General features: G+C 51.5%; 1 protein-coding gene across 1 annotated transcript in view; it reads right to left on the bottom strand.

Moving 5' to 3' along the window:
• Nucleotides 1–23520, bottom strand: part of LOC138746535 (receptor-type tyrosine-protein phosphatase kappa-like) — an 85489-nt gene that overhangs the window by 17672 nt on the left and 44297 nt on the right. The window contains exons 3-15 of the mRNA XM_069904827.1: nucleotides 19657–19748; nucleotides 18006–18198; nucleotides 17044–17143; nucleotides 13994–14258; nucleotides 12953–12992; nucleotides 12281–12365; nucleotides 11792–11862; nucleotides 9696–9811; nucleotides 3064–3151; nucleotides 2316–2383; nucleotides 1653–1689; nucleotides 1324–1421; nucleotides 751–876 (exon numbers count right to left, since the gene is read on the bottom strand). Of these exons, the coding sequence (XP_069760928.1) occupies nucleotides 751–876; nucleotides 1324–1421; nucleotides 1653–1689; nucleotides 2316–2383; nucleotides 3064–3151; nucleotides 9696–9811; nucleotides 11792–11862; nucleotides 12281–12365; nucleotides 12953–12992; nucleotides 13994–14258; nucleotides 17044–17143; nucleotides 18006–18198; nucleotides 19657–19748 (1379 nt within the window). The remainder of the gene's footprint in view (nucleotides 1–750; nucleotides 877–1323; nucleotides 1422–1652; nucleotides 1690–2315; nucleotides 2384–3063; nucleotides 3152–9695; nucleotides 9812–11791; nucleotides 11863–12280; nucleotides 12366–12952; nucleotides 12993–13993; nucleotides 14259–17043; nucleotides 17144–18005; nucleotides 18199–19656; nucleotides 19749–23520) is intronic.

The following is a 23520-nucleotide window of genomic DNA, read 5'->3' as shown; positions in this document are numbered from 1 at the left end:
ACTTTATATTTCACAGTGGGACCACACCTGGAGAACTGCGTGCAGTTTTGGTCTCCTTATCTGAGGAAGGACATCCTCGCCATGGAGGGGATGCAGAGAAGGTTCACTGGACTGATACCAGGGATGGAAGGACTTGGATATGAAGGAAGGTTGGATAAACTGGGCTTGAATTATCTGGAATTTAGAAGACTGAGGGGGGATCTTATAGAAACATATAAAATTCTTAAGGGGTTAGACAGACTAGACGCAGGAAGGTTGTTTCCAGTGCTGGGAAAAACCAGAACCAGGGGTCATAGTTTAAAGAAAAGGGGGAGGTTTTGAGAGACTGAGATGAGGAAAAATGTCTTCTCTCAGAGGGTGGTGGATCTGTGGAATTCTTTGCCACAGGAAGTAGATGAGGCCAGTTCCTTGTCAATATTTAAGAGAAGGTTAGATTTGGCCCTTGTAGTTAAGGGGATCAGGGGGTATGGGGGAGAAGGCAGGAAGTGGGTACTGATCAGCCATGATCATAATGTATGGTGGTGTAGGCTTGAAGGGCCAAATGGCCTCCTCCTGCACCTATTTTTTGTTTCTATGTTTCCCCCTCGCCCGGAGTGACCTCTGCACCCTCCCCCTCGCCCAGGGTCAACCTCTGCACCCTCCGCCTCACCCCAGTACGACCTCTGCACCCTCCCCCACGACCCAGGGCAACCTCTGCACCCTCCCCCTCATCCCGGAGCGACTTCTGCACCCTCCCCCTCACCCCCTGACCTTTTGCAGCTGCAGGGTGCGGACGATGAACTCCTGGGAGTGGCAGCTCCACTCATTGAGCAGGGAAACTGTGAACTTCCCGAAGGTCTGGCTGCCGGCCGCTGGCCAGTATTGCTCACACTTGGTCTGCAAGGCAAAGGCTGGAGTTACCCTGGCACCGGCGGGTTTGTCGGGGTCACAGAAGGGCAGGCTGGGGTAAGCAGGGGTCACAGGAGGGCAGGCTGGGGTCATAGGAGGGCAGGCTGGGGTCAGGATGGTCATAGGAGGGCCGGCTGGGGTCAGCAAGGGTCACAGGAGGGCAGGCTGGGGTCATGCGATGGCAGCTGAGGTCAGCAGGGGTCACATAAGGGCAGGCAGGGCTCAGCATGGGTCACAGGAGGATCGGCTGGGGCCACAGGAGGGCATCAGGGTGCAAAGGCTGGGGCATCAGGGATCACAGGAAAGCAGCAGAGATCAGCAAAGGTGATCACAGGGCAGGATGTGGTCATCCAGGAGGGCAGAAGGAGAGAATCAGGGGCCAGCTGGGGTCATAGGAGAGCAGAATCGGTCACTAGGATTGCAGGGGTCACGCACCTTGCCCTGCTCATTGATCTTGGTCAACATGAGGATGGTGGTGCACTTTTCCTGCCACACCATATGCCAGAAGTCGCCAATGGTGACAGCCAGTGGTCCTGTGGAGATGGGCAACACCGCCAGTGAACTGTCCGCCTGCACTCAGGCTGGGGCTGCAGGTCAGGGTAGGGGATGGAGGTCAGGTTAGCGAATGGTGGTCAGGTGGGTGTCAGAGGTCACGGTGGGGTTGGACATCAGGGTGAATGTGGGAGGTCAGGGTAGGGGTCGGAGATTAGAGTTCAGTGCAGAGGTTGGTCAGTGAGGGGAGGATGGTCCATTGGGGGTCTCACCCTGAGTCGCGATGTAATTGTTCTGCTTCTTATAGCCCTGAGGAGATGGTGCAGAGTGTCAGAGGGTCCCTCACCCCTCACCCTCATCCCCTCCCCATCACCCTCTCCTTCAGCCTCATCCCCACCCTACCCCACCCCCTACCCTACCCTCATCCCCTCCCCTTCCCTCAACCCCACTCTCACCCCGAACCACCCTCATCCCCACCCCCTTCCCCACCCTCACACCCTCCCACACCATCAACACCATCCCATTCTCATCCCCATCCCCTCCCCAACCCTCACCCCTCATCCCCTCTCCACCCAACCCCACCCTCACTCCCACCCCCACCCTCCCCTCACACTCATCCCACCTCACCCTCACTCCAACCTTCCCCCTCACCACCACCCTCATCCCCACCTCCACCCCTTCACTCCCTCTCAACCTCACTCCCACCATCACCCCCACCCAGACCGCCAGACCCTCGATCCCTTCAACCTCATCTCTGACCCATGACACCCCCCCCAACCAAAATTGGGCCTAGGGATGGGAGATGGGTAATGGAGGTGGGAAGGGGAAGAGGGGGGAGGAGGAGGGGAGGAAAGGGAGGTAAGGGGAGGTGGATGGGGAGAGGAGAGGGGGAGCAGAGGGGGGAGGGGAGGGGAGGGAGTCCCACAGACACTCACGTGGACATAGCTGGCGTTGATGAACCCGTCGTCTCCTCGACCCATGAGGACCACCCGCGAGTTGTCAACTGGTCAAAGTGCAGGGGTCAGCATGGGGTCAGTGAGGGGTGTCCCACATACCTCACCCCCACGACATCCACCCCGGCATCTCATTGCAACACCCCCCAACCAGCCCGACCCCAACCCTTCCCCACACGTGCTCACCCCACCTAAATACCCCACTCAAACTCCCCACCCCACTTCACCCCACCTGTGTACAATATGGGCCCCTGCGCACTCCCATCCTGTGTACAATGCAGTTCACTGCTTGCCCCGTCCCGTGTACAATGCAGGCCCTGCTCGCCCCCCTGATGGACAGGGACCGACCCTGTGCTGACCCACCCCACGGGCCCACCTTGATGCTGACCTGGGAGTTTGGATGTTACTGTCATACGCACAGGAGCAGTGCACAGACGCACTGCCATTCCTGCATGCTGCAGACCCAGAGATGTGTGAGATGCCTCACCACCTCGGTGCCGATCATGTCACCACCACATGCCGGGCTGGCAGAAGAGAAAACGTGACCAAACCCCCCCCTCCCTCCAACCCGTGATGGTGTCCGGGAGGTCTCCACCTAGGCCTCCAGGGTCAGCAGGGACTTTGGGCCAAATGGCCTGGCTGTAAAGCTCGGCTGCCGCCACCAGGTCCCATGCAGCTGGCCGGAGAGGGTGAATCTGTTAGCCCCAACACATTGGCAGGTTACACTCACACGGAATGATGGTGGGAAACCGGTTCTTGCAGCTGTTGTGAGGCTCCTTGGCTACGGTGCAGGAATGCAGCGGGTAATTCGACAGGCTCTGTGAAGAGGAAGCAGAGAGGTACAGCTGAGGGGGGGGGGAGGGGGGCGGGGCTGTCTGGGCCGGGCAGCAGCCAGACCAGTCGGACCCTGGTTGTCTCGGAGCCTCGGAAGGGAAAGGTGAAGTCAGGTTGAGAGATGATCAGAGGGGTCTCGACAGTCACACGGAGCAAACAGGAGATTCTGTGAATGCGAAACATGTGGTGCTGTCTTCCGAGTGCTCGGGTCCAGGATATCGCTGAGGAGGTGTGGAATATCCTGAAGGGGGAGGCCGTGCTTCATATTGCTACCAACGACACAGGCAGAGTTGGGGAAGAGGTCCTGCCAAGTAATGTTAGGGAGTGACGAAAGAGGCTGACGAGCCGGATCATCATGGTGGCCATTTCTGGGACTGTGTGCTGGGGAAGGTTAGAACCATAGAACATAGACGACAGGCCCTTCAGCCCTTCTAGTCTGTCCCAAACTATAATTCTGCCTCGTCCCACTGACCTGCACCCTGTCCATACACCTCCCATCCATGTACCTGTCCAAACTCTTCGGTACTGTTAAAATTGAGCCTGCATTCACCATCTCAGCTGGCAGCTCGTTCCACACCCCCCACCATTCTCTGTGTGAAGAAGTTCCCCCTCGTGTTCCCCCTAAACTATTCCCCTTTCACCCTTAACCCATGTTCTCTGGAAACTTCAGTGGAAAAAGCCGACCTACATTTACTCTGTCTGTCCCCATCATCATTTTAAATACCTCGATCAAATCTCCCCTCATTCTTCTACGCTCCAGGGAATAAAGTCCTAACCTGTTTAACCTTTCCCTGTAACTCAGTTCCTGAAATCCAGGCAACATCCTAGTAAATCTTTTCTGCACTCTCTCTATTTTATTGATAACTTTCCTGTAGTTCAGTGACCAAAACTGCACACAATCCTCCAAATATGACCTCTCTGATGTCTTATACAACTTTACCATAACATCCCAACTCCTGGATTCAATCCTTTGATTTATGAAGGCCAAGGTGCCAAAAGCTCTCTTTACAACCCTATCTGTATTCCCAGATCCCTCTGTTCTACCCCACTCCTCAGTGCCCGACCATTCACCATGTACGTCCTTTCTTGGTTTGTCCTTCCAAAATCCAACACCTCACATTTGTCTACATTAAATTCCATCTGCCATTTTCCAGCCCATTTTTCCAGCTGGTCCAGATCCCTCTGCAAACTTTGAAAACCTTCTTCTCTGTCCACAACGTCTCCCATCTTAGTGTCATCTGCAAACTTGCTGATCCATTTTACCACATTATCATCCAGATCATTGATATAGATGACAAACAACAATGGTCCCAGCACCGATCCCTGAGGCACCTTTCGTCACAGGCCTCCAGTCTGAGAAGCATCATCCACTACTCTCTGGCTTCTCCCGTCCAGCCATTGTCGAATCCAGTTCACTACTTCACCATGAATACTTAGTGTCTGAACTTTCCTGACTAACCTCCCATGTGGATCCTTGTCAAAGGCCTTACTAAAGTTCATGTAGACAACATCCACAGCCTTTCCTTCATCAACTTTCCTGATAACCTCCTTGAAAAACTCTACAAGTTTGGTTAAATATGACCTCCCACAAACAAAGTCATGTTGATTATACCTAATCAGTTTCTGGCTATCCAAATAATTGTATATCTGATCTCTTAGAACAGCTTTCAATAATTTACCTACTACTGATGTCAGGCTCACCGACCTATAATTTCCAGAGTTGCGTTTGGAGTCATTTTTAAATAACAGAATAACGTGAGCTCCCCTCCAATCCTACAGCAACTCACCCGTGGCTAAGGAGATTTTAAAATATTTCTGCCAGAGCTCCTGCAATTTTTACATGAGCCTCCCTCAAGGTCTGAGGGAATATCTTGTCAGGCCATGGGGATTTATCCACCCTTATTTGCTTTAAGACGGCAAGCACTTCCTCTTCTTTAATCTGTACGTGTTCCATGACTTCACTGCTTGTTTTCCTTACTTCCCACAACCTGAGTGAATGCCGATGGAAAATATACATTTAAGATCTTCTCCACTCTTTGGCTCCATACAAAGCCGACCACTGATCTTCAAGGGGACCCATTTTGTCCCTTACTATCCTTTCACTCTTAATGTACCTGTAGAAACCCTGAGGATTTCCCTTCACATCGTCTCCCAAAGCAACGTCACATCTTTCTGGTTTCTTTCTTGAGGTTTTTCTTGCATTATTTTTATATCCTCAAGTCAAGTTCAAATTTATTGTCATCTAATTGTATAAGTGCAACCCGACAAAACAGTGTTCTCTGATCGTCAGAGTAAAACACGCAGACACGTAAAACACGTCCAGACCAATAATACGTATGCAGGGTAAGTATTCAAATATACAAATAAATAAATGTCATTTCATGGAGGCGAGGGTCTCGGATGGTCAGTTCCTTTGCAACTCCCCAAGAACCCAAAGAAAAGTGGGTGCAGACCCGGGGTTGGGGGTAAGGACAGGGGCACAGTGCTCCCTTAGGGAGTGACCGCCCCGTTCTATTCCCAACGTATCCATACAGGCTTTAAATGGCCTGTTAAAGGAACCAATAGTGGTTTATTTTAAAACCCTGTGACCACAGGGTCTACACCCAAGATGGCAGTGCCTGTCTTCAGCAGCGTTGCTGATTCCGGGGAAGGGGAGATTTGGTGCAGGGCACCATAAAACGAGGAGACCAACCCTCCCCCCCGCCCTCCACCCCACGGCTTTGAGAAGGAGAAGCAGGGGAGGTGAACTGTGGGATTGTGATCCCGGCAGTGGACCAGCAAGAGGTTCTGAGGCTGAAGAACGCACGGGCAACGGGCAGCTGGCGACTGCGGTCACACCCCAGGCCGTGGACTGCTGGACAATGGCTCAAGACTGGCTGATCTGGGATGTGCGAGGGCATTAAGGGCACTGCAGGTCACCAATGGTTTGCACTGGACTCTGCGGCTGCAGAAGCTGTGGGAGCGCTAGAGGCGAATCCAGGACACCCTGCGGGGGTGGGCGGGGGGGGGGGGCGTGGCTCTCTTTTACTTTCCCTTCTCTGACTGTAAGAGGCACTGGGCGATTTCAACTGATGGCGAATCTGTCTGCCTTACAGCAGGCAACAGGCAATTTGTGTAAGATTATTTGATTACTTGACAATAACAGAATCTACCTCATTTGCACCTTGTTTCCTACGATACCCCTCTCTCTTCTTCTTAACCAGATCCCCAATATCCCTCAAAAACCCAGGTTCTCTTTGCCTGTAATCCTAACAGGAATGTTCAGACTCTGCTTTCCACTAACTAAAAACATCCTTGACCAAAAAAAAATCACAATCTATACTTTTTAGATCCTTAAGTAAAAACACACGATGCTGGTGAAGCTCAGCAGGTCAAATAGTGTCCTTCATGTAGAAAAGATAAAGCTCCGTAACAGATGTTTCGGGCTCGAGCCTCTCATCAAGGAGCAGAAAAATATATGGCAAAGATAAAGGATGTTTGCAGGGGTTTGATATGACGTCAGAAACCCTGGCAAATTTCTAAAGAGGTGTGGTGGAAAGTGTAGTGACCGGCTGTATCATGGTCTGGCATGGGGATTCCAATACCTCCAGGCGTAAAGCCCTGCAAAATGGTAGTGGACACAGCCGAGGACATTACAGGCAAACCCATCCCCTTCATCAAGAACATCGACAGGGAACACTACTGTCAGAGAACAGCAGCGATCATCAAGGATCCACACCACCCAGCACACGCTCTGTTCTCACTGCTGCCATTAGGAAAGAGGTGTCGGGGCCATGTAGAGCACGACGAAAGAACCAAAGACTTGTTGATCCAAACCAAGGCTTTTATTAACTAGAAGACTGGAGCAGATCACAAGTAGGTCGACCAGTTCAGAATGACCTGGTCTGGCGAGGAGCAATCCTTTAAGACCTGCCAGTAGGTGGTGCTACACTCTCAGCCAATCACAGTCATCCTACACTATCATCTGTACATAGTCACATTGGTGATAGAATCTGTACGATCACAGGCCACAAGACTCGCACCCACCAGGTTCAAGACCAGCTGCTCCCCCTCCACCATCAGACCCCTCAACCACAAACTCAATCAGGGACTCATTTAAGGACTCGTACTTGTGCACTTTATTGACTTTTTAAATTTTCTCTGTATTGCACAGTCAGTTTGTTTACATTCGTTATCTGTTTACACGTTTACACTGTGTACAGTTTTTATTTTGCCCTACCAATTAGTGGTAATTCTGCCTCACCCACAGGAAAAAAGGATCTCAGGCTGCGCACGTACTCTGACAGTAAATGTGAAATGTGAAGAGCATGAACGCCTTGGGCGTCATGTGAATTCTGACAAAGAGCCTCAACCCTGATTCCATAGTGTCCCACAGTGGGCCTCAGTAACCATTCTTTCCCAATATTCTGTGGTACTGTGAGAGATGGGAAAACTGATCTAAAATTATGAACATGAAGGAAACTAAAATTCATACATCAGTTAATGGCTGTAACCAGTACAAACAGGATGAACTTGGGGATTAGGATGCAGGAAAGCAGAGTCAGCACGATTAACATAAGAATCTTCTAGTCTTTGTGACAAGACCATAAGACTAAGATAAGGAGTGGTAAGGAACAATAGAATGTAGGAAGTTGAGGTAGTCTGGATCAGATAAGGGTCTCCTAGCCCTGGACAGAAGTACCAAGTCCTACATATCTAATTAGCTAACCATACACAGATTTATACATATTAAATTAGCCAACCCTAGACAGGATGAGCCAACTCTGTATATCAAGAGACTGTAGCCCCGAGAATCAGGAAGGTGTGAATAAGGACAATAACATGAAGGGACACCGACAGGATACCCCCTGGTCCTCCAAGTATACTGAAATTGCATGTAGGCAGGCAGGATTGCCTAATGCCAAACCTCTCCAGCAGGAGGCAGAAGAATGTAAGGGGGAGGGTATTCCTATACTGAAATCAACTGTATAAAAGTTGGGTGAGCCCCAGTGTCTGTGTGTATTCCCAGGGTAAGGGGAAGCACCCAACTTTGCATTGTTGCTGTAATAAATGTTCTTTGTTCTCAATTTTTGTCTCGAGCAATTTCTTTAAAGGTACTTCTATTTCTAACAGTACCTAATTAGCAGCAACATTAAGGAGCCTTTTAGACAAACAAATTAAAAATGCAATTAAAAGAGACACAGTTTCCTTAGGGTTTGAATTTTGAGTGACATAGAACGTGGAATGTTACATCACAGTGCAGGCCTATATAAACCATCTCCACATCTAACCCTTCCCTCTCTCATGTTACATGCCTGGCCAGCAGGAGAAAGAATCTCAGGGCTGTATGTGATGTCGTGTATGAACTCTGATAATAAACCGGAATCTGAATCCGAAAGATAAAGATACATTACCAATGTTTCGGGCTTCAGCCCTTCACCAAGGTGTGGGTAAAATGTTCACAGGCACCTGAACAAAATGGTGACGGTGTGGGGCCTGACAACATTTTACCCACACCTTGGTGAAGGGCTGAAGCCTGAAACATTGATTCTGTATCTTTACCTTTGCTACATAAAGGACACAGTTTGACCTGCTGAGTTTCTCCAGCGTCGTGTTGTTACTTCAACCAGGTGTCTGCAGATTTTACTGTTTTACTTCATTCTAGATCCTTTCTCATTTCCTCAAAATCGGCCTTTCTCCAATTTAGAATCTCAACCCAAGGTCCAGACCCATCCTTCTCCATAATTAACTGGAAACTAATGGCATTATGATCTGTGTGTGTGTGTGTGTGTGTGTGTGTGTGTGTGTGTGTGTGTGTGTGTGTGTGTGTGTGTGGGTGAGTGGGTGTGTGTGTGTGGGTGTGTGTGTAGGTGTGAGTGTGTGTTTGTGGGTGTGAGTGTGGGTATGTGTGTGAGTGGGTGTGTGGGTGAGTGTGTGTGTGTGGGTGTGGTGTGTGGGTGAATGTGTGTGTGTGTGTGTGGTTGAGTGTGTGTGTGGGTGTGTGTGTATGTGGGTGTGTGTGTGTGGGTGAGTGTGGGTGAGTGTGTGTGGGTGTGTGTGGGTGTGTGTGTGGGTGAGAGTGTGGGTATGTGTGTGGGTGAGAGTGTGTGTGTGTGGTTGAGTGTGTGTGAGTATGTGTGGGTGTGTAGGTGGGTGGTTGGATGAGTGAATGGGTGGGTGTGTGGGAGGGTGTGTGTGTGTGGGGTTATGTGTGGGTGTGCTTGTGGGTGAATGTGTATGTGGTTGTGTGTGTGTGTGTGGGTGAGTGCGTGTGTGGTTGAGTGTGGGTGTGGGTGTATGTTTGTGGGGGGTTATGTGTGGGTGTGTGTGTGGGTGGGTATGAGTATGTGTGGATATGTGGGTGTGTGGGTGGGTGTGTGTGGGTATGTGTGGGTGTGTGAGTATGGGTGGGTGTGTGGGTGGGTGGTTGGATGAGTGAGTGGGTGGGTGTGTGGGTGGGTGAGCAGGTGGATGTGCAGGTGGGTGGTTGGGTGAGTGTGTGGGTGGGTTGTGTGGGTGAGTGGGTGTGAGACGGGTGGAACCACTCACTCTGAACTCTCTGGCCAGTTCATCTTCATTTGAATCTTCCTCATCGTCTTCATCCAGTGGTTTCATCTTTCTCAGAAAATCCAGCAGATCTGACATCTTTAGTTCTGTGTTCATTGCTGCCAAGTGTAAGGCCATAAGATTGATGAGAGAGCAGGAATAGGCCATTTGGCCTGCCAATATCAGGTCAGTAATTCAGCTCCACCACTCCATCATGTGTTGATCCATTCTCCCACTCCCCACACTTCTCCCCATGACCTTTGATGCCCTGTCTATTCAGAGATCCATCAATCTCTGCCTTAAATACACCCAATGACCTGGCCTCCACAGCCGACCATTGCAGAAAATTCCATAGATTCACCTCCCTCTGGCTGAAGAATTTCCTCCCCATCTCTGTTCTAAGCTGACGCCCTTCAATCCTGAAGTTGTGGCCTCTTGTCCTAGACTCTCCCATCATGGGAAATAATTTTGCCAAATCTACTCTGTCCAGACCTTTCAACATCTGAAATGTTTCTTCTGAACTCCAAGGAGTCCAGTCCAAGAACTGTCAAACGTTCCTCATCTGCTAATCCCTTCATTCCAGGAATCATTCTTGTGAACCTTCTCTGAACCCTCTCCAATGCCAACACATCCTTTCTTAAATAAGGTGTCCAAACCTGTCCCTGTATCCAAGGGAGGCCTCGCCACGGCCTTATAAAGCCTCAACATCCCATCCCTGCTCTTGTATCCTATTCCTCTAGATCTGTCGCCAACATTGCATTCACGTTCTTCACCACTGACTTATCCTGGGAGGTCAACCTTTAGGGGTCCCTGCACAAGGATCCCAAGTCCCTTTGCACGTCCGAATTTTGAATTTTCTCCCCATCCAAGTAACAGTCGGCCCTTTTATTCCTTCGACCAAAGTCTGTGACCGTACACTTCCTAACATTGGATTTCATCTGCCATCTCTTTGCTCAATTCTCCAAATCTGTCCAAGTCTCGCTGCAGCCTCAACGTCCCCTCCTCACTCCCTGCCCCTCCACCTGTCTCTGTATCATCTGCAAACTTGGCCACAACATTTCTACACAAGGTAAAAAGAAGTGGCCCCAACACTGGCCCCTGTGGACACCACTGGGAACCGGTAACCAATCAGAACAGGATCCCTTCATTCCCACTCTCTGTTTCCTGCCCGCCTGCCAATGCTCTCCCCACCCTAGTGTCCTTCCTGTAATTCCATGGGCTCTCGTCTTGTGAAGAAGCCTCACGTGCGGCCCTTGTTGAAGGCCTTTTGAAAGTCCAAATTCACAACATCCCCTACCTCTCGCTCACCCAGCCGGCTGATGAGCAAAGAATTCCAGTAGGTTTGTCAAGCAGGAATTTCCCTGAAGGACACCATGCTGGCTTTGGCCTATCCTGTTATGTGTCTCCAACTTTTCCGTAACCTCATCCTTGACAATCAACTCCAACATCTTCCCCACCACTGATGTCAGGCAAACCGGCCTATAATTTCCTTTCTGCTGTCTGCCTCCCTCTCTCCATGAATAATAGGGTGACATTTGTGATTTTCCACTCCTCTGGGTCCAGGCCAGAATCAACTGATTCCTGGAAGATCATTACCAATGCCTCCACAGTCTCTACCGTTACCTTTTTCAGTGCCCAAAGGTGCCATCCATCTGGTCTGGGAGTCTTATCCAACTTAGGTCAGTCAGCTTTCTGAGCACCTTCTCTCTTGAAATAGTAACTGCACTCACTTCCCTTCCCTGACACTTTGACATCCGGACCACGGCTAGTGTCCTCCACAGTGAAGACTGATGCCAAATATTCACCCGGTTCCTCTGCCGACTCCTTCTCTCCCATTATTACTTCTCCAGCATCATTTTCTAGTGGTCCGGTATCTACTTTTGCAAGAATAGTGTACGGTAGGGAGGGGAGAGGGAGGATGAGTGGGAAGATGGAGGGGAGAGGGAGGGTGAGATTAGAAAGGGGAAGGGAGGGAAAAGGGACAGAGAAGGTGAGAGGGGAGGGGGAGAAGGGAGGAGGAGGGAAGAGGGAGTGGGGGAGGGGGAAGGGGAGCAGAGGGGAGGGATTGGGTATGGGAGTGGGAAGAGGGTGGGCTGTACCTGCTGCCTCTCTGACGAGTGGGGTGCGGACGTGTGGACTGGGGTCCAGGCGTGACTGCTGCCATCTTGTTCTGTGGAGGGGACAAGGAGTGTGAGGGCCAGGTCCCAGAGAGTCTCCCGATTGCAGGACAATTCTCTGGGGTATGGGGAATGGTGGGCGCTGGAGATTTACTTCATGGAGGGCTTGGTCACAGGGTGTACCCCCTTCCCATCTCCCCCACCTCTGTCGCACCCCTCTCTCATCAACCCCCACTACCCACCTCCCCATTCCCCACCACCCATCCTTCTCGTCAACCCCAACCTGGTCTTTGGGATGTCCCCACACCTGGCCCATTCCCTGTAACCCCCCACCCCACTGCCTATCGCCCTGTGACCAACCATCCCAGGGCTGGGAAAACCCCACTCCCCCTGCCCACTGACCCCTGACCCATACCTTGTGACGCCCTCCAAGCACCCAGCCGCCCCTCCCATCTCCATCATCCTACCGACCTGTAGAGTAGGATGATGAGCCCCAGGATGATGAGAGCGATGACCAGGAGCGCAGAGATGGTCTTGGCCACTCGGCCACTTGACGCTGTTGGATGAATGTCCAGGGCCAGGGTGAGAGGTGTGAGCTGTCATGGAGAATCCCTCCCATTGGCCGAGGTCCCTACCCAACCTCCGTCACTTTCCTCCCATTGGCCAGGCTCCCCATCAATCCCCATAACCACCTTTCCATTGGCTGGGCTCCCCATCCATCCTCCATCACCACCATCCTATTGGCTGGGCTCCCCACCCATCCCCCATCACCTCTGACCTATTGGCTGGGGTCCCCATTCATCCCTGTTACCGCCCTCCCATTGCCAGGACTCCCAACCAATCCCTCGACACCTCCCTCCCATTGGCTGGGCTCCCCACCCATCCCCTGTCACTTCCTTCCCATTGGCTGGCTCCCCACCCATCCCCCATCACCTCCCTCCCATTGGCACGGCTCCTGACCAATCCCCCATCATCCCCCTCCCATTGGCTGGGTACCCCACCCATCCCCTGTCACTTCCCTCCCATTGGCTGGCCTCCTGACCAATTCCCTGTCACTTCCTTCCCATTGGCTGGGCTCCCAACCAATCCCCCATCACCTCCCTCCTGTACTATAGGTACATCAGCAGGAAGATGGCCACTCACTGTAGAAGGTGTCGTACTTCACACATGTCATCCTTGTTTTCTGTAAACAGAGTTTCCTGTTACTGATGCTCAGAGTCCATTTTTAATCCATCAGCACATTGTGGACTGAATGGCCTTTACTGTGTTGGAATGTGATGAATCACACAGCACACATCTGGCCATTTAGCCCATCCTGCCCCAGTTGCCATGGGCCAGTCCCATTTATCTGCTCTTGGCCCAGGTCCCTGCAGGACACTTGGATCCTTCAGTCTGTCCACGTGTCCTGACCGTTGTCCCTGCATCTGGATCAAGTCTCATCCCAGGTCCTCCACCACCTTCTCCCTAGTACTCGCGTCTGCACGTACATCTGCCCACCCCCACCTTCCCACTGGCTCCGGCTTCCTCCGTGGTTTTGAATATTGTTCGATTGTTTTGTTGCGTAAGAAAACAGATGTGATATTACACGTAACAGCATAAACTCTGCCCTAAGGCAAAGATTCGCCCCAGCAGCAGAAATCGTCTGGTCCCCCTTACAGTCAGAGAAAACTATCCCCCCACCCCCCGAGACACTGAGTGTCTGTGGATATTCCCCAAATAGCCAGTTTTAGGACATGGAAGCAGAAAATAGCCATTCAGCCCATTGCATCTGCCCCGCCATTCAGTCACGAGCTGGCCCATTTCCCCACTCAGCCCCACTGTCCAGCCTTCTCTCCATAACCTGGCAGATCAAGGACCTGTCCATTTCTGCCTTAAATACACCCAATGACCCAGCCTCCACAACCACCCGTGGAAGCAAATTCCACAGATTCACCAAACTCTGGCTGAAGAAATTCCTCTCCATCCTGAAGGTGTGGCTTCTTGTCCTGGATTCTCCCACCGGGGAACAACCTTTCTACATCTACTCCCCAATTTCCTCCAGACCTGATCCCTCCTGCTATGATCCTCAGACCTGCACCCCCACCTCCGCACCTTAGTCCCTCAGACTCTAAGCCCCCCGCCCCACACCCTGCTCTGATCCCACAGACACGAGCCTCTCCATGCCCAATGTCAGCCCAAGCTCACCTCATCCCACTTACTGACCACCCGCATCAACGCCGTGTAGGTCCTGTCCGCCTCCAACGGCCTGTTCCAGATGTTGTCAACGGTGTGGCCATCGCCGATGATGACGGCGACCGTGTCGGAGATGTTGGCGGCCGGGATCTGCAGACTGATGTAGTCATGGTAAGGGTGGTCCAAGGAGAAATTTTGCAGGAGCTGATTGTTACAGACCATGGTGAGTTCAGAGGGAGACAGGCTGGTCCGGATCGTCACTATGACCTGGTAAAAACTGGAAAATAGGCAGTGAATGGAGGCCGGAGGGAGGGGGAGTGGGGGAGTGGGAGTGGGGGAGGGGGAGAGGGAGGGGGGAGTGTGAAGGTGTGGAAGAGGGGTCATGGAGGGGGGAGAGGGGAAAAGGGGAGCGAGGGATGTTGAGGGATGATAATGGGGTTAGAGGGTGAAGGGGTGAGGGAGAGAGGGGCAGGGGAGGGAAGAGGGAGAAGGAAGGGTGGGAGAGGGGAGTGGGTGAGACTGGGAGAGAGATAGAAGGGGGACAGAAAGGGGAGGGGAGGGGTGAGGGGGAGGGGGATGGAGAGGGGGGAAAGGGTTGCAGCAGGAACTCCAGGGATGAGGGGATGCGGTGAACTGCTGTATCCCTGACGACCTGGCTCTGCCCCGTCCTGTGACTGGACCTGTGGCCCCTCACTTTTTGCCCTTGTATAAAGCCTCTAATACCCTGACCCCTTCCCAGAAAGGCCAGGTCATAGCACAGGACAAGCCCCGTCCCTTGTGAATAAAAGCCTGTCGACCGGTGACTCAGTCTCTTCCCCTCGAGTTATTTACAGAGTGTCAGGGGATCACTGGGGACATGTTACTTGGCCTGGCTGGGGGGGGGGAGGGTCTTCATGTCGGAGAGTAGGATTGGAAGTGGGACAAGGCAGGTGAAGAGTGAGGCAGCGATGAGGTGAGGGGATGCTTGCATCGCGGTGACCTCTGGGGAATCCATTGAAGGAGGTAACGTGGAACTAGCGTGAAGAGACGATCAGCTGATAATCAGTGTTGCTACGGGGAAACCAGCCCGGAAATGTGGGCAGTAAAAACGTAATGGAGAAATCAACCAGTCTTGCAGCGTCCACTGGAGATGAAGCTACATAACAGACTTTTCAGGCCTGAGCCCTTCCTCAAGGAAGAAGGAAAAAGCAGGCAGGGGCAGGAAGGAAGAAAGTGTGGGGGGGGGGGGGGTAGGGGGAACATTGGAAATGGAGTGGAAATGTGAGAATGGACTGGGGAGAGGGATGGTTTTGGGAGCTGAACATGGCAGGATACACAGTGTGTTGGAAGGACAGGCAGGTAAAGAGGGGGTGGCGTGGCTCTGTTGGTGAGGAACAACATGAAATCGTAAGAAAGAGATGGCATAGGATCATTGTGGGTTGAGCTACGAAATGGAAAGGGTAAAAAGACACTGTTGACCTCCAAACAGTAGCCATGACGTGGACAACAAATTACAACAGGAAATAGAAAAGATGTGTCAGAAGGGTAATGTTATGGTAGCCATGGGGAATTTTAACAGGCAAGCAGATTGGAAAACCAGGTTGGGAATGGATCTCAAGAGAGAGAGAATTTGTAGAAAGCCATCGAGGTGGCCTTTTGGAGCAGCTGCTGATCAGCCCACGAGGGGATGGGCTGAACTGGATTGGGTGTTGTTTAATGCATCCGAGGGGATTAGCGTAAAGGAACCATTAGGAGGCAGTAATCACTATATGATCGAGTTCAATGTGAGATCTAACAAGGAGAAACTAAAGTCAGATGTGTCGGCATTTCAGTGGAGTAAAGGGAATTACGGCGGCATGAGAGAGGAACTGGCCAAAGTAGATTAGAAGGAGGAACAGATAGAGCAGCAATGGATGGAGTTTCTGCAAGAAATGGGGAAGATGCAGGATAGATACAAACCCAAAAAGGAGAAATCACAACTGTGGCTGACGAGGGAAGTCAAAGGCAGCATGAAAACAAAAGAGGGCAGACAAGGAAGCAAAAATTAGTGGGAAGAGAGGAATGGGGAGTATTAAAAAAACATACAGAAGGGAAATAAAAAACTCATAAGGAAGGAAAAGATGAAGTGTGAAAGTAGACAACCAAATGATATCTCAGAGGATAAAAGGGAGGTGAGAGTAGATATCAGACCACTAGAAAATAACACTGGAGAAATATTAGTGGGAGAGAAGGAGACGGCAGAGGAACTAGGTGAGTATTTGGCATCAGTCTTCACTGTGGAAGAGACTAGCTGTGAGCCAGATGTCAAAAGGTCAGCGAAGGGAAGTGAGTGCAGTACTATTTCAAGGGAAAAAGGTGCTCAGAAAGCTGACTGGTCTAAGGGTAGGTAAGTCTCCCGGACCTGATGGATGGCACCTTCGGGCGCTGAAAGAGGTAGCGGTAGAGACTGTGGAGATTGGTCCTCTAGGAATCAGTAGATTCTGGCCTGGACCCAGAGGACTGGAAAATCACAAATGTCACCCAATTATTCATGGAGGGAGGGAGGCAGCAGAAAGGAAATTATAGACCGGTTCACCTTACATTGGTGGAGGGGGAGATGTTGGAGTCGATTGTCAAGGATGAGGTTACGGAGAACTTGGAGACACATTTCTTCAGGGAAATTCCTGCCTGACAAACCTATTGGAATTCTTTGAGGAAATGACGAGCTGGCTGGGTGAGGAGTAACATGCATGAAGTTCTTTAACCTTTGTCTACCGTAAGGCAGACAGAGAGTCTCCACTTTGTCCAGCACCCCTCACAGAAACCTACAGCCCCTGGTGTCCCTCGGCAGTCTCCCCACCAAGTACTGACCAGGCCTGACCCTGCTCAGCTTCTGACATCAGGCAATCCCAGGCATATTCAGGCTATGAGGCTCATTGTGTATTATGGAACGGGAGAGTGGGGGAGGGAAGGGGAAGATGGAGGTGGGTGCGGGTAGGGGAGGGGAGGGGAGGGTGGGGTTGGGAACTAGGGGAGGGTGGGGGTGGGGGAAGGGAAAGATGGGGGAAGGGTAGAGGGAAGGGAGGACAAGAAGCTACACTCACTTGACCACAGTGCAGGGGTACAGAAGGGCCCTGATGTGAATGACAGCCGTGGAGGGGGTAAGAACCGTCACAGAACTTGGCTGACTGAAGTTGGGGATATCTGCATAGAGAACAGGGGGTCAGGGTGGGAATGGGGATGGGGAGGGCGAGAGGACTGGTGTTCGGCCGCAGGACAGATGCAAAGGCCCCCAGGATGGGTGTCCAGCCCCCCCTTAAGATGGGTGTCCGGACTCCAGGACAGGTGTACAGCCCCCAGGACAGGTGCACAGGCCCCCAGGATGGGTGTCTGGCCCCTAGGATAGGTGTCCAATTTCCCCCCAAGATGGGTGTCCAGCCCCCAGGACAGGCGTCTAGCCCCCCTCAAGATGGGTGTCTGGCCCTAGGACAGGGGCGTGGTCCCCAGAACAGGTGTCCGGCCCCCCCTCAAGATGGGTGTCCAGCCCCCAGAACAGGTGTACAAGCCCCAGGACAGGTGCACAAGCCCCCAGGATGGGTGTCCACCCCCCAGGACGGGTGTCCAGCCCCCAAAACAGGTGTCCAGTCCCCCTCAAGATGGGTGTCTGGCCCCAAGACAGGGGCACAGCCCCCAGGACAGGTGGCCAGCCCCCCCTCAAGATGGGTGTCCAGTCCCCCAGAACAAGTGTACAGCCCCCAGGACAGGTGCACAGGCCCCAGGATGGGTGTCTGCTCCTGCAGTATGGGTGCCCAGCCTCCAAGATGGGTGTCCAGCCCCCCCAAGATGGGTGTCTGGCCCCCAGGACAGTGGCGCAGCCCCAGGACAGGGATGTGGTCTCAGCAATGGTGTCTGACCCCCCAGGACAGGTGTATGGTCCCCAGGACAGGTGCACAGGTCCCCTAGATGGATGTCTGGCCCCAGGACAGGTGCATGGTCCCCTGGCCAGAAGTACGGTGCCAGGTAAGGTGTGTGAAGACCTACCTCATGTCCACTTACACAGACTGACCTGCTGCTTTCGTGCTCTTGACGTGTGTCTCTTGATGCCCCCACCCGGCCTGGTTGCGTGCCTGCAGCGTGATGTTGTAGGAGGTGGCACACTCGGTCTTGTACGTTGCCTGCAGTGGCTCACTGGCGTTGAACATCGAGACATTTTTGAAATGGAATGACGTGTCATAGGATCTCCATCCATGCACTGTCAGCTGCAGGATGGGGCAACAGGTCAGGCCGTTGGGTGGCCGGGCCAGCAGGGGGGGGGGCGGCAGAGGGTCACATACAAAGGGGGAGAGGGAGGAGAAGATGGGGTACCGTGGGAATGGGGTCACACGGGGAACAGGTGGCAGGGAGGGGAGAGGGCTATGGGGGTCCTGTGGGTAGAGGGGGAACAGGGCAGGGAGGGAAGAGGGGTATGGGGTCATGGGAGCAGTGGTGGGTGGGGTTCGGGGTCATGGGAGTAGAGGGGGGAGGGATATGGAGTCATGGAGGCAGAGGGGGAATGGGGCAGGGAGGGGAGAGGGACACAATTTGCAAGGTTAAACAGGTTTGGACTTTATACCCTGGAACATAGAAGAATGAGGGGAGATTTGATAGAGGTGTTTAAAATTATGAGGGGGATAGATAAAGGCTTTTTCCACTGAGGGTAGGTGAGATACAAACAAGAGGACATGAGTTGCGAGTTCGTGGGCAAAAGTTTAGGGTGGGGGTGTGGTACGAGCTTCTGGACAAAGTGGTGGAGGCAGGCCCGATATTAGCATTTAAGTTGGATATGTATATGGGTGGGAAAGGAATGGAGGGTCAAGGGGCGAGTGTAGGTCAGTGGGGTTTGGTGGGAGAAAGTGTTCGGCATGGACTACAAGGGCAAAGTTGGCCTGTTTTGGTACTGTAATTGTTATATGGCTTTTAATCAAAGTATTAAGTTTTGAAGTTGGGATGTTATGGTGAAGTTGTACAAGACATTGGTAAGCCCATATTTGGAGGATCGTGTGCAGTTTTGGTCACCAAACTACAGGAAAAATATTAATAAGATAGAGAGAGTGCCGAGAAGTTTTACAAGGATGTTGCCTGGACTTCAGGAACTGAGTTACAGGGAAAGGTTAAACAGGTTAGGACTTTATTCCCTGGAGTGTAGAAGAATGAGGGGAGATTTGATCGAGGTATTTAAAATGATGATGGGGTCAGACAGAGTAAATGTAGGTCGGCTTTTTCCACTGAAGGTGGATGAGGTACAAGCAGAGGTCATTGGTTGGGGGTGAAAGGTAAAAGTTTAGGGGGAACTTCTTCACACAGAGAGTGGTGGGGGGGGGGGGGGTGTGGAATAAGCTGCCAGCTGAGGTAGTGAATGCGGGCTCAATTTTAACATTGAAGAAGAATTTGGACAGGTACATGGATGGGAGGGGTATGGAGGGCTATGGACTGGGAGCAGGTTAATGAGACTAGGCAAATAAAGGCCTGTTTTGTGTGCTGTAATGTTCCATGGTTCCATGGGGGAAGGGAGGAGAGAGGGGTACAGGCATAACTGGGATGGTGGGGGGGAGATGAATGGGGATAGAGGAAGATTGGAGCCTGGGCAACAACACTTGGGGTAAGATGACCAGGAAGGGACAGGGGAGATAGAATGGGGCAGACGGAGGGGAGAGGCAGGCGGAGAGAGAGTGACGCACCTTGTACTCCAGGATGGGACCATTGCACTGGTTGTTTGCCACCCAGACAACCTTCCCCACGTCGAGGTTCAGGAAGCGGGGCACTACAGGGACTGGGAGGGGGGAGAAGGCAGGGAAAGATCTTAGGTCACTGCAGCCCCCTTCTCTCTGACACCCTGCAGACCTGGCCAGAGGCAATTCCACCAATCCCTACCCCAGGGACTGCACTCTGCGCCAAGGCGCAGAATACCTCGGGGGTCTCTCTGCTTGCCTGTTTCCCCCCCCCGAAACCCAGCACCACCACCTGGCCTGACTTGGGCGTGGTTCTGGTCAGGGGGCCAAGACACCCATCCTGACGGGGCCCACAAACTCCCTCTGGTCGTCGGCACTCCTGAGTTCCCTGTGTCTCTCTGTCAATCTCTGACACCCCTTACACTCACCACCGTCCTGCCTGGCTGATCGGATGACCTATGACCTTCCAACTCATCCATAGGGCCTCACCTGCTAACCTGAAGACTACAGCTGGGAACTAACTATCTCTGGATAAACAGTGTATTAGAAGGACAGGAAGGTAGAGAGGGAGGTGGTTCTGCTGGTTTAAAATGGAATTCAATCTTTGGAGAGGGGAGACATTGGATCAGAAGATATAGAATCCCTGTGGGTAGAATGAAGCAAATGTAAGGGATGGGAGCTGTATACAGGCCTCCAAACCGTAGCCAGGATGGCTACAGACGGAGAGCGAAAAGGCATGAAAACAGGGCAACGTTGCATAAGTCATGGGCGATTTCAATATGAAGGTTGATTGGGGAAGAAACAGGTAGGTGCTGGATCCCATGGAAAGGAATTTATTGAAGGCCTTCAGGGTGACTCTTTAGAACAATCTGTGGCTGAGCTGACCAGGGAAATGGTAATTCTGGATTGGGCATTGTGTACTGAACCAGAGTTGAGAAGGGAGATGAAGGGAAGAGAACTCTTTGGAGGCAGTAATCATAAAATGAAAGAATTCACCCTGCAGTTTGAGAGGGAGAAACTAAACTCGGATGTGCCAGTAAACCAGTGGAATAAAGGGGATGAGAGAGATATGAGGGAGGAACTGGCAGAAATGAATTGGAAAGTCACACTCGCAGGGAAGTCGGCAGGGCAACAATGGCTGGAGCTTCTGTGAGAAATAAGGAAGGTGCAGGACAGGGAAATTCCAAATAAGAAGAAATATTTGAATATAAAAATGACAACTGTGGCTGACAAGAGAAAGTAAAGGCAAAAGGCAGGGCAGACAGGAAGAAAAAATTAGTGGGAAAATGAAGAACTGGGAAGCTTTTAAAAGCTTTTTAAATTGAAAGAGGGCAGAGAAGATTGACTAGGATGTTGCCTGGACTTCAGGAACTGAGTTACAGGGAAAGGTTTAACAGGTTAGGACTTTATTCCCTGGAGTGTAGAAGAATGAGGGGAGATTTGATCGAGGTATTTAAAATTATGAGGGGAACAGACAGAGGAAATGTAGATAAGTTTTTTCCACTGAGAGAAGATGAGATAAAAAAAACCAGAGGACATGGGTTAAAGGTGAAAGGGGAAAAGTTTAGGGGGAACACGAGGGGGAACTTCTTCACACAGAGAGTAGAGGGGGTGTGGAACGAGTTGCCAGCTGAGGTGGTGAATATGGGCTCAATTTTAACATTTAAGAGGAATTTGGACAGGTATGTGGATGGGGGGGCAGGTCAGTGGGGCGAGACAAGAAAAAATGGTTCAACGCAGACTAGAAGGGCCAAAGGGGCTTGTTTTCTGTGCTGTAATGTCCTGTAGTGTGCTAACTAAGAAAGTCATTAGGAAGGAAAAGGCAAACTTTGAAAGGAACTGAGCAAATAATATCAAAATGGATTCCAAACGTTTTTGAAGTATATTAAGATTTTAAAAAAGGCAGGAGCAGGTATTGGCCTGATAGAAAATGATGCTGGAGAAATAATAATGGGAGAGAAGGAGTCGGCAGAGGAACTAAATGAGTATTTGGCATCAGTCTTCACTGTAGAAGACACTAGCCGTGGGCCAGATGTCGAAGGTGTCAGGGAAGGGAAGTGAATGCAGTTACTATTTCAAGGGAGAAGGTGCTCAAAAAGCTGACTGGTCTAAGGGTGGATAAGTCTCCCAGACCAAATGGATGGCACCCTCGGGCACTGAAAAAGGTAAAGGTAGAGACTGTGGAGGGACTAGTAATGATCTTTCAAGATTCTGGCAAGGTTATGGAAAATGGCAAAGGTTACTTTGCTATTTAAAAAGGGAGCGAGGCAGCAGAAAGGAAATTATAGACCAGTTCACCTGACATCAGTGGTGGGGGAGATGTTGGAGGCGATTGTCAAGAATGAGATTACGGAGAACATGGAGATATGTTCACAAATTCACGTTAAAGGAGCAGAAGCAGGCCAGTAGGCCCATCAAGTCTGTTCCATGACAGGATAGGCCAAAGCCAACATGGTTTCCTTCAGGGAAAATCCTGCCTGACCAAGCGACTGGAATCCTTTGAGGAAGTGACGAGCCGGCTGGGCGATGGAGATGTAGGTGATGTCGTGCATTTGGACTTTCAATAGGCTTTCGACAAAGGACCGCACGTGAGGCTGCTTCACAAGACGAGAACCCATGGAACTACAGAAGGACACTAGGGTGGGGAGAGCATTGGCTGGAGGGCAGGAAACAGAGAGTGGGGATGAAGGGATCCTGTTCTGGTTGGCTACCGGTTCCCAGTGGTGTCCACAGGGGCTGGTGTTGGGGCCACTTCTTTTTACCTTGTGTAGAAATTATTTGGATGCAGAATCAATGTCTTTGTGGCTGAGTTTGCAGATGATACAGAGACAGGTGGAGGGACAGGGAGTGAGGAGGGGATATTGAGGCTGCAGGGAGACTTGGACAGATTTGGAGAATTGGGCAAAGAGGTGGCAGATGAAATCCAATGTTGGGAAGTGTTACTTGGATGGGGAGAAAATTCAAAATTCGGACGTGCAAAGGGACGGGATCCTCGTGCAGGAACCCCTAAAGGTAGACCCCCAGGATGAATCAGTGGCGAAGAAGGTGAATGGAATGTTGGCGTCATATCTAGAGGGATAGGATACAGGGGCAGGGATGGGATGGTGAGGCTTTATAAGGCTCTGGTGAGGCCTCCCTTAGATAAGGGGTACAGTTTTGGGCACTGTATTTGAGAGAAGACTTGCTGGCATTGGAGAGGGTTCAGAGAAGATTCACAAGAATAATCCCTGCAATGAAGGGATTGGGCCATGAGGAACTTTTGACGTCTCTTAGACTGGACTCCTTGGAGTTCAGAAGAATGAGGGGGGACCTCGTAGAAACATTTTGACTGTTGAAAGGCCTGGACAGAGTACATGTGGCAAAGTTATTTCCCATGGTGGGAGAGTCAAGGACAAGAGGCCACAACTTCAAGATTGAAGGGTGTCCACTTAGAACAGAGATGGGGAGGAATTTCTTCAGCCAGAGGGAGGTGAATCTGTGGAATTTGTTGCCACAGACAGTTGTGGAAGTCAGGTCATTGGGTGTATTTAAGGCGGAGATTGATAGGTTCTTGATTAGCCAGGGCATCAAAGTTATGGGTGAAGGCTGAGCTAAGTGGGGAAGTGGATCCATCTCCCATCGCCCTCTCCTCTGTCCCCTCATCTACCCCTGCTCCAGCCCCCTCCCCTCACCCGCACCCTCCCATAGCACAATACAACAATGACAGCACAGAAACAAGTCACTTCAGCCGCTCTAGTCTGTCCTGAACCACATTATCTCATCTAGTCCCACTGACCTGCACCTAGTCCATATCCATCCACACCCCTCCCATCTACATTCCTTTTCAAATTTTCGTTAAATGTTAAATTGAGTCCACATTTAGCACATCAGCTG

This window comes from Narcine bancroftii, chromosome 1 (assembly GCF_036971445.1).
Source record: "Narcine bancroftii isolate sNarBan1 chromosome 1, sNarBan1.hap1, whole genome shotgun sequence".
Lineage (NCBI taxonomy): Eukaryota > Metazoa > Chordata > Chondrichthyes > Torpediniformes > Narcinidae > Narcine > Narcine bancroftii.
The sequence above is the reverse complement of the archived record's forward strand: the minus strand, read 5'-3'. Positions and strand labels throughout refer to the sequence as shown.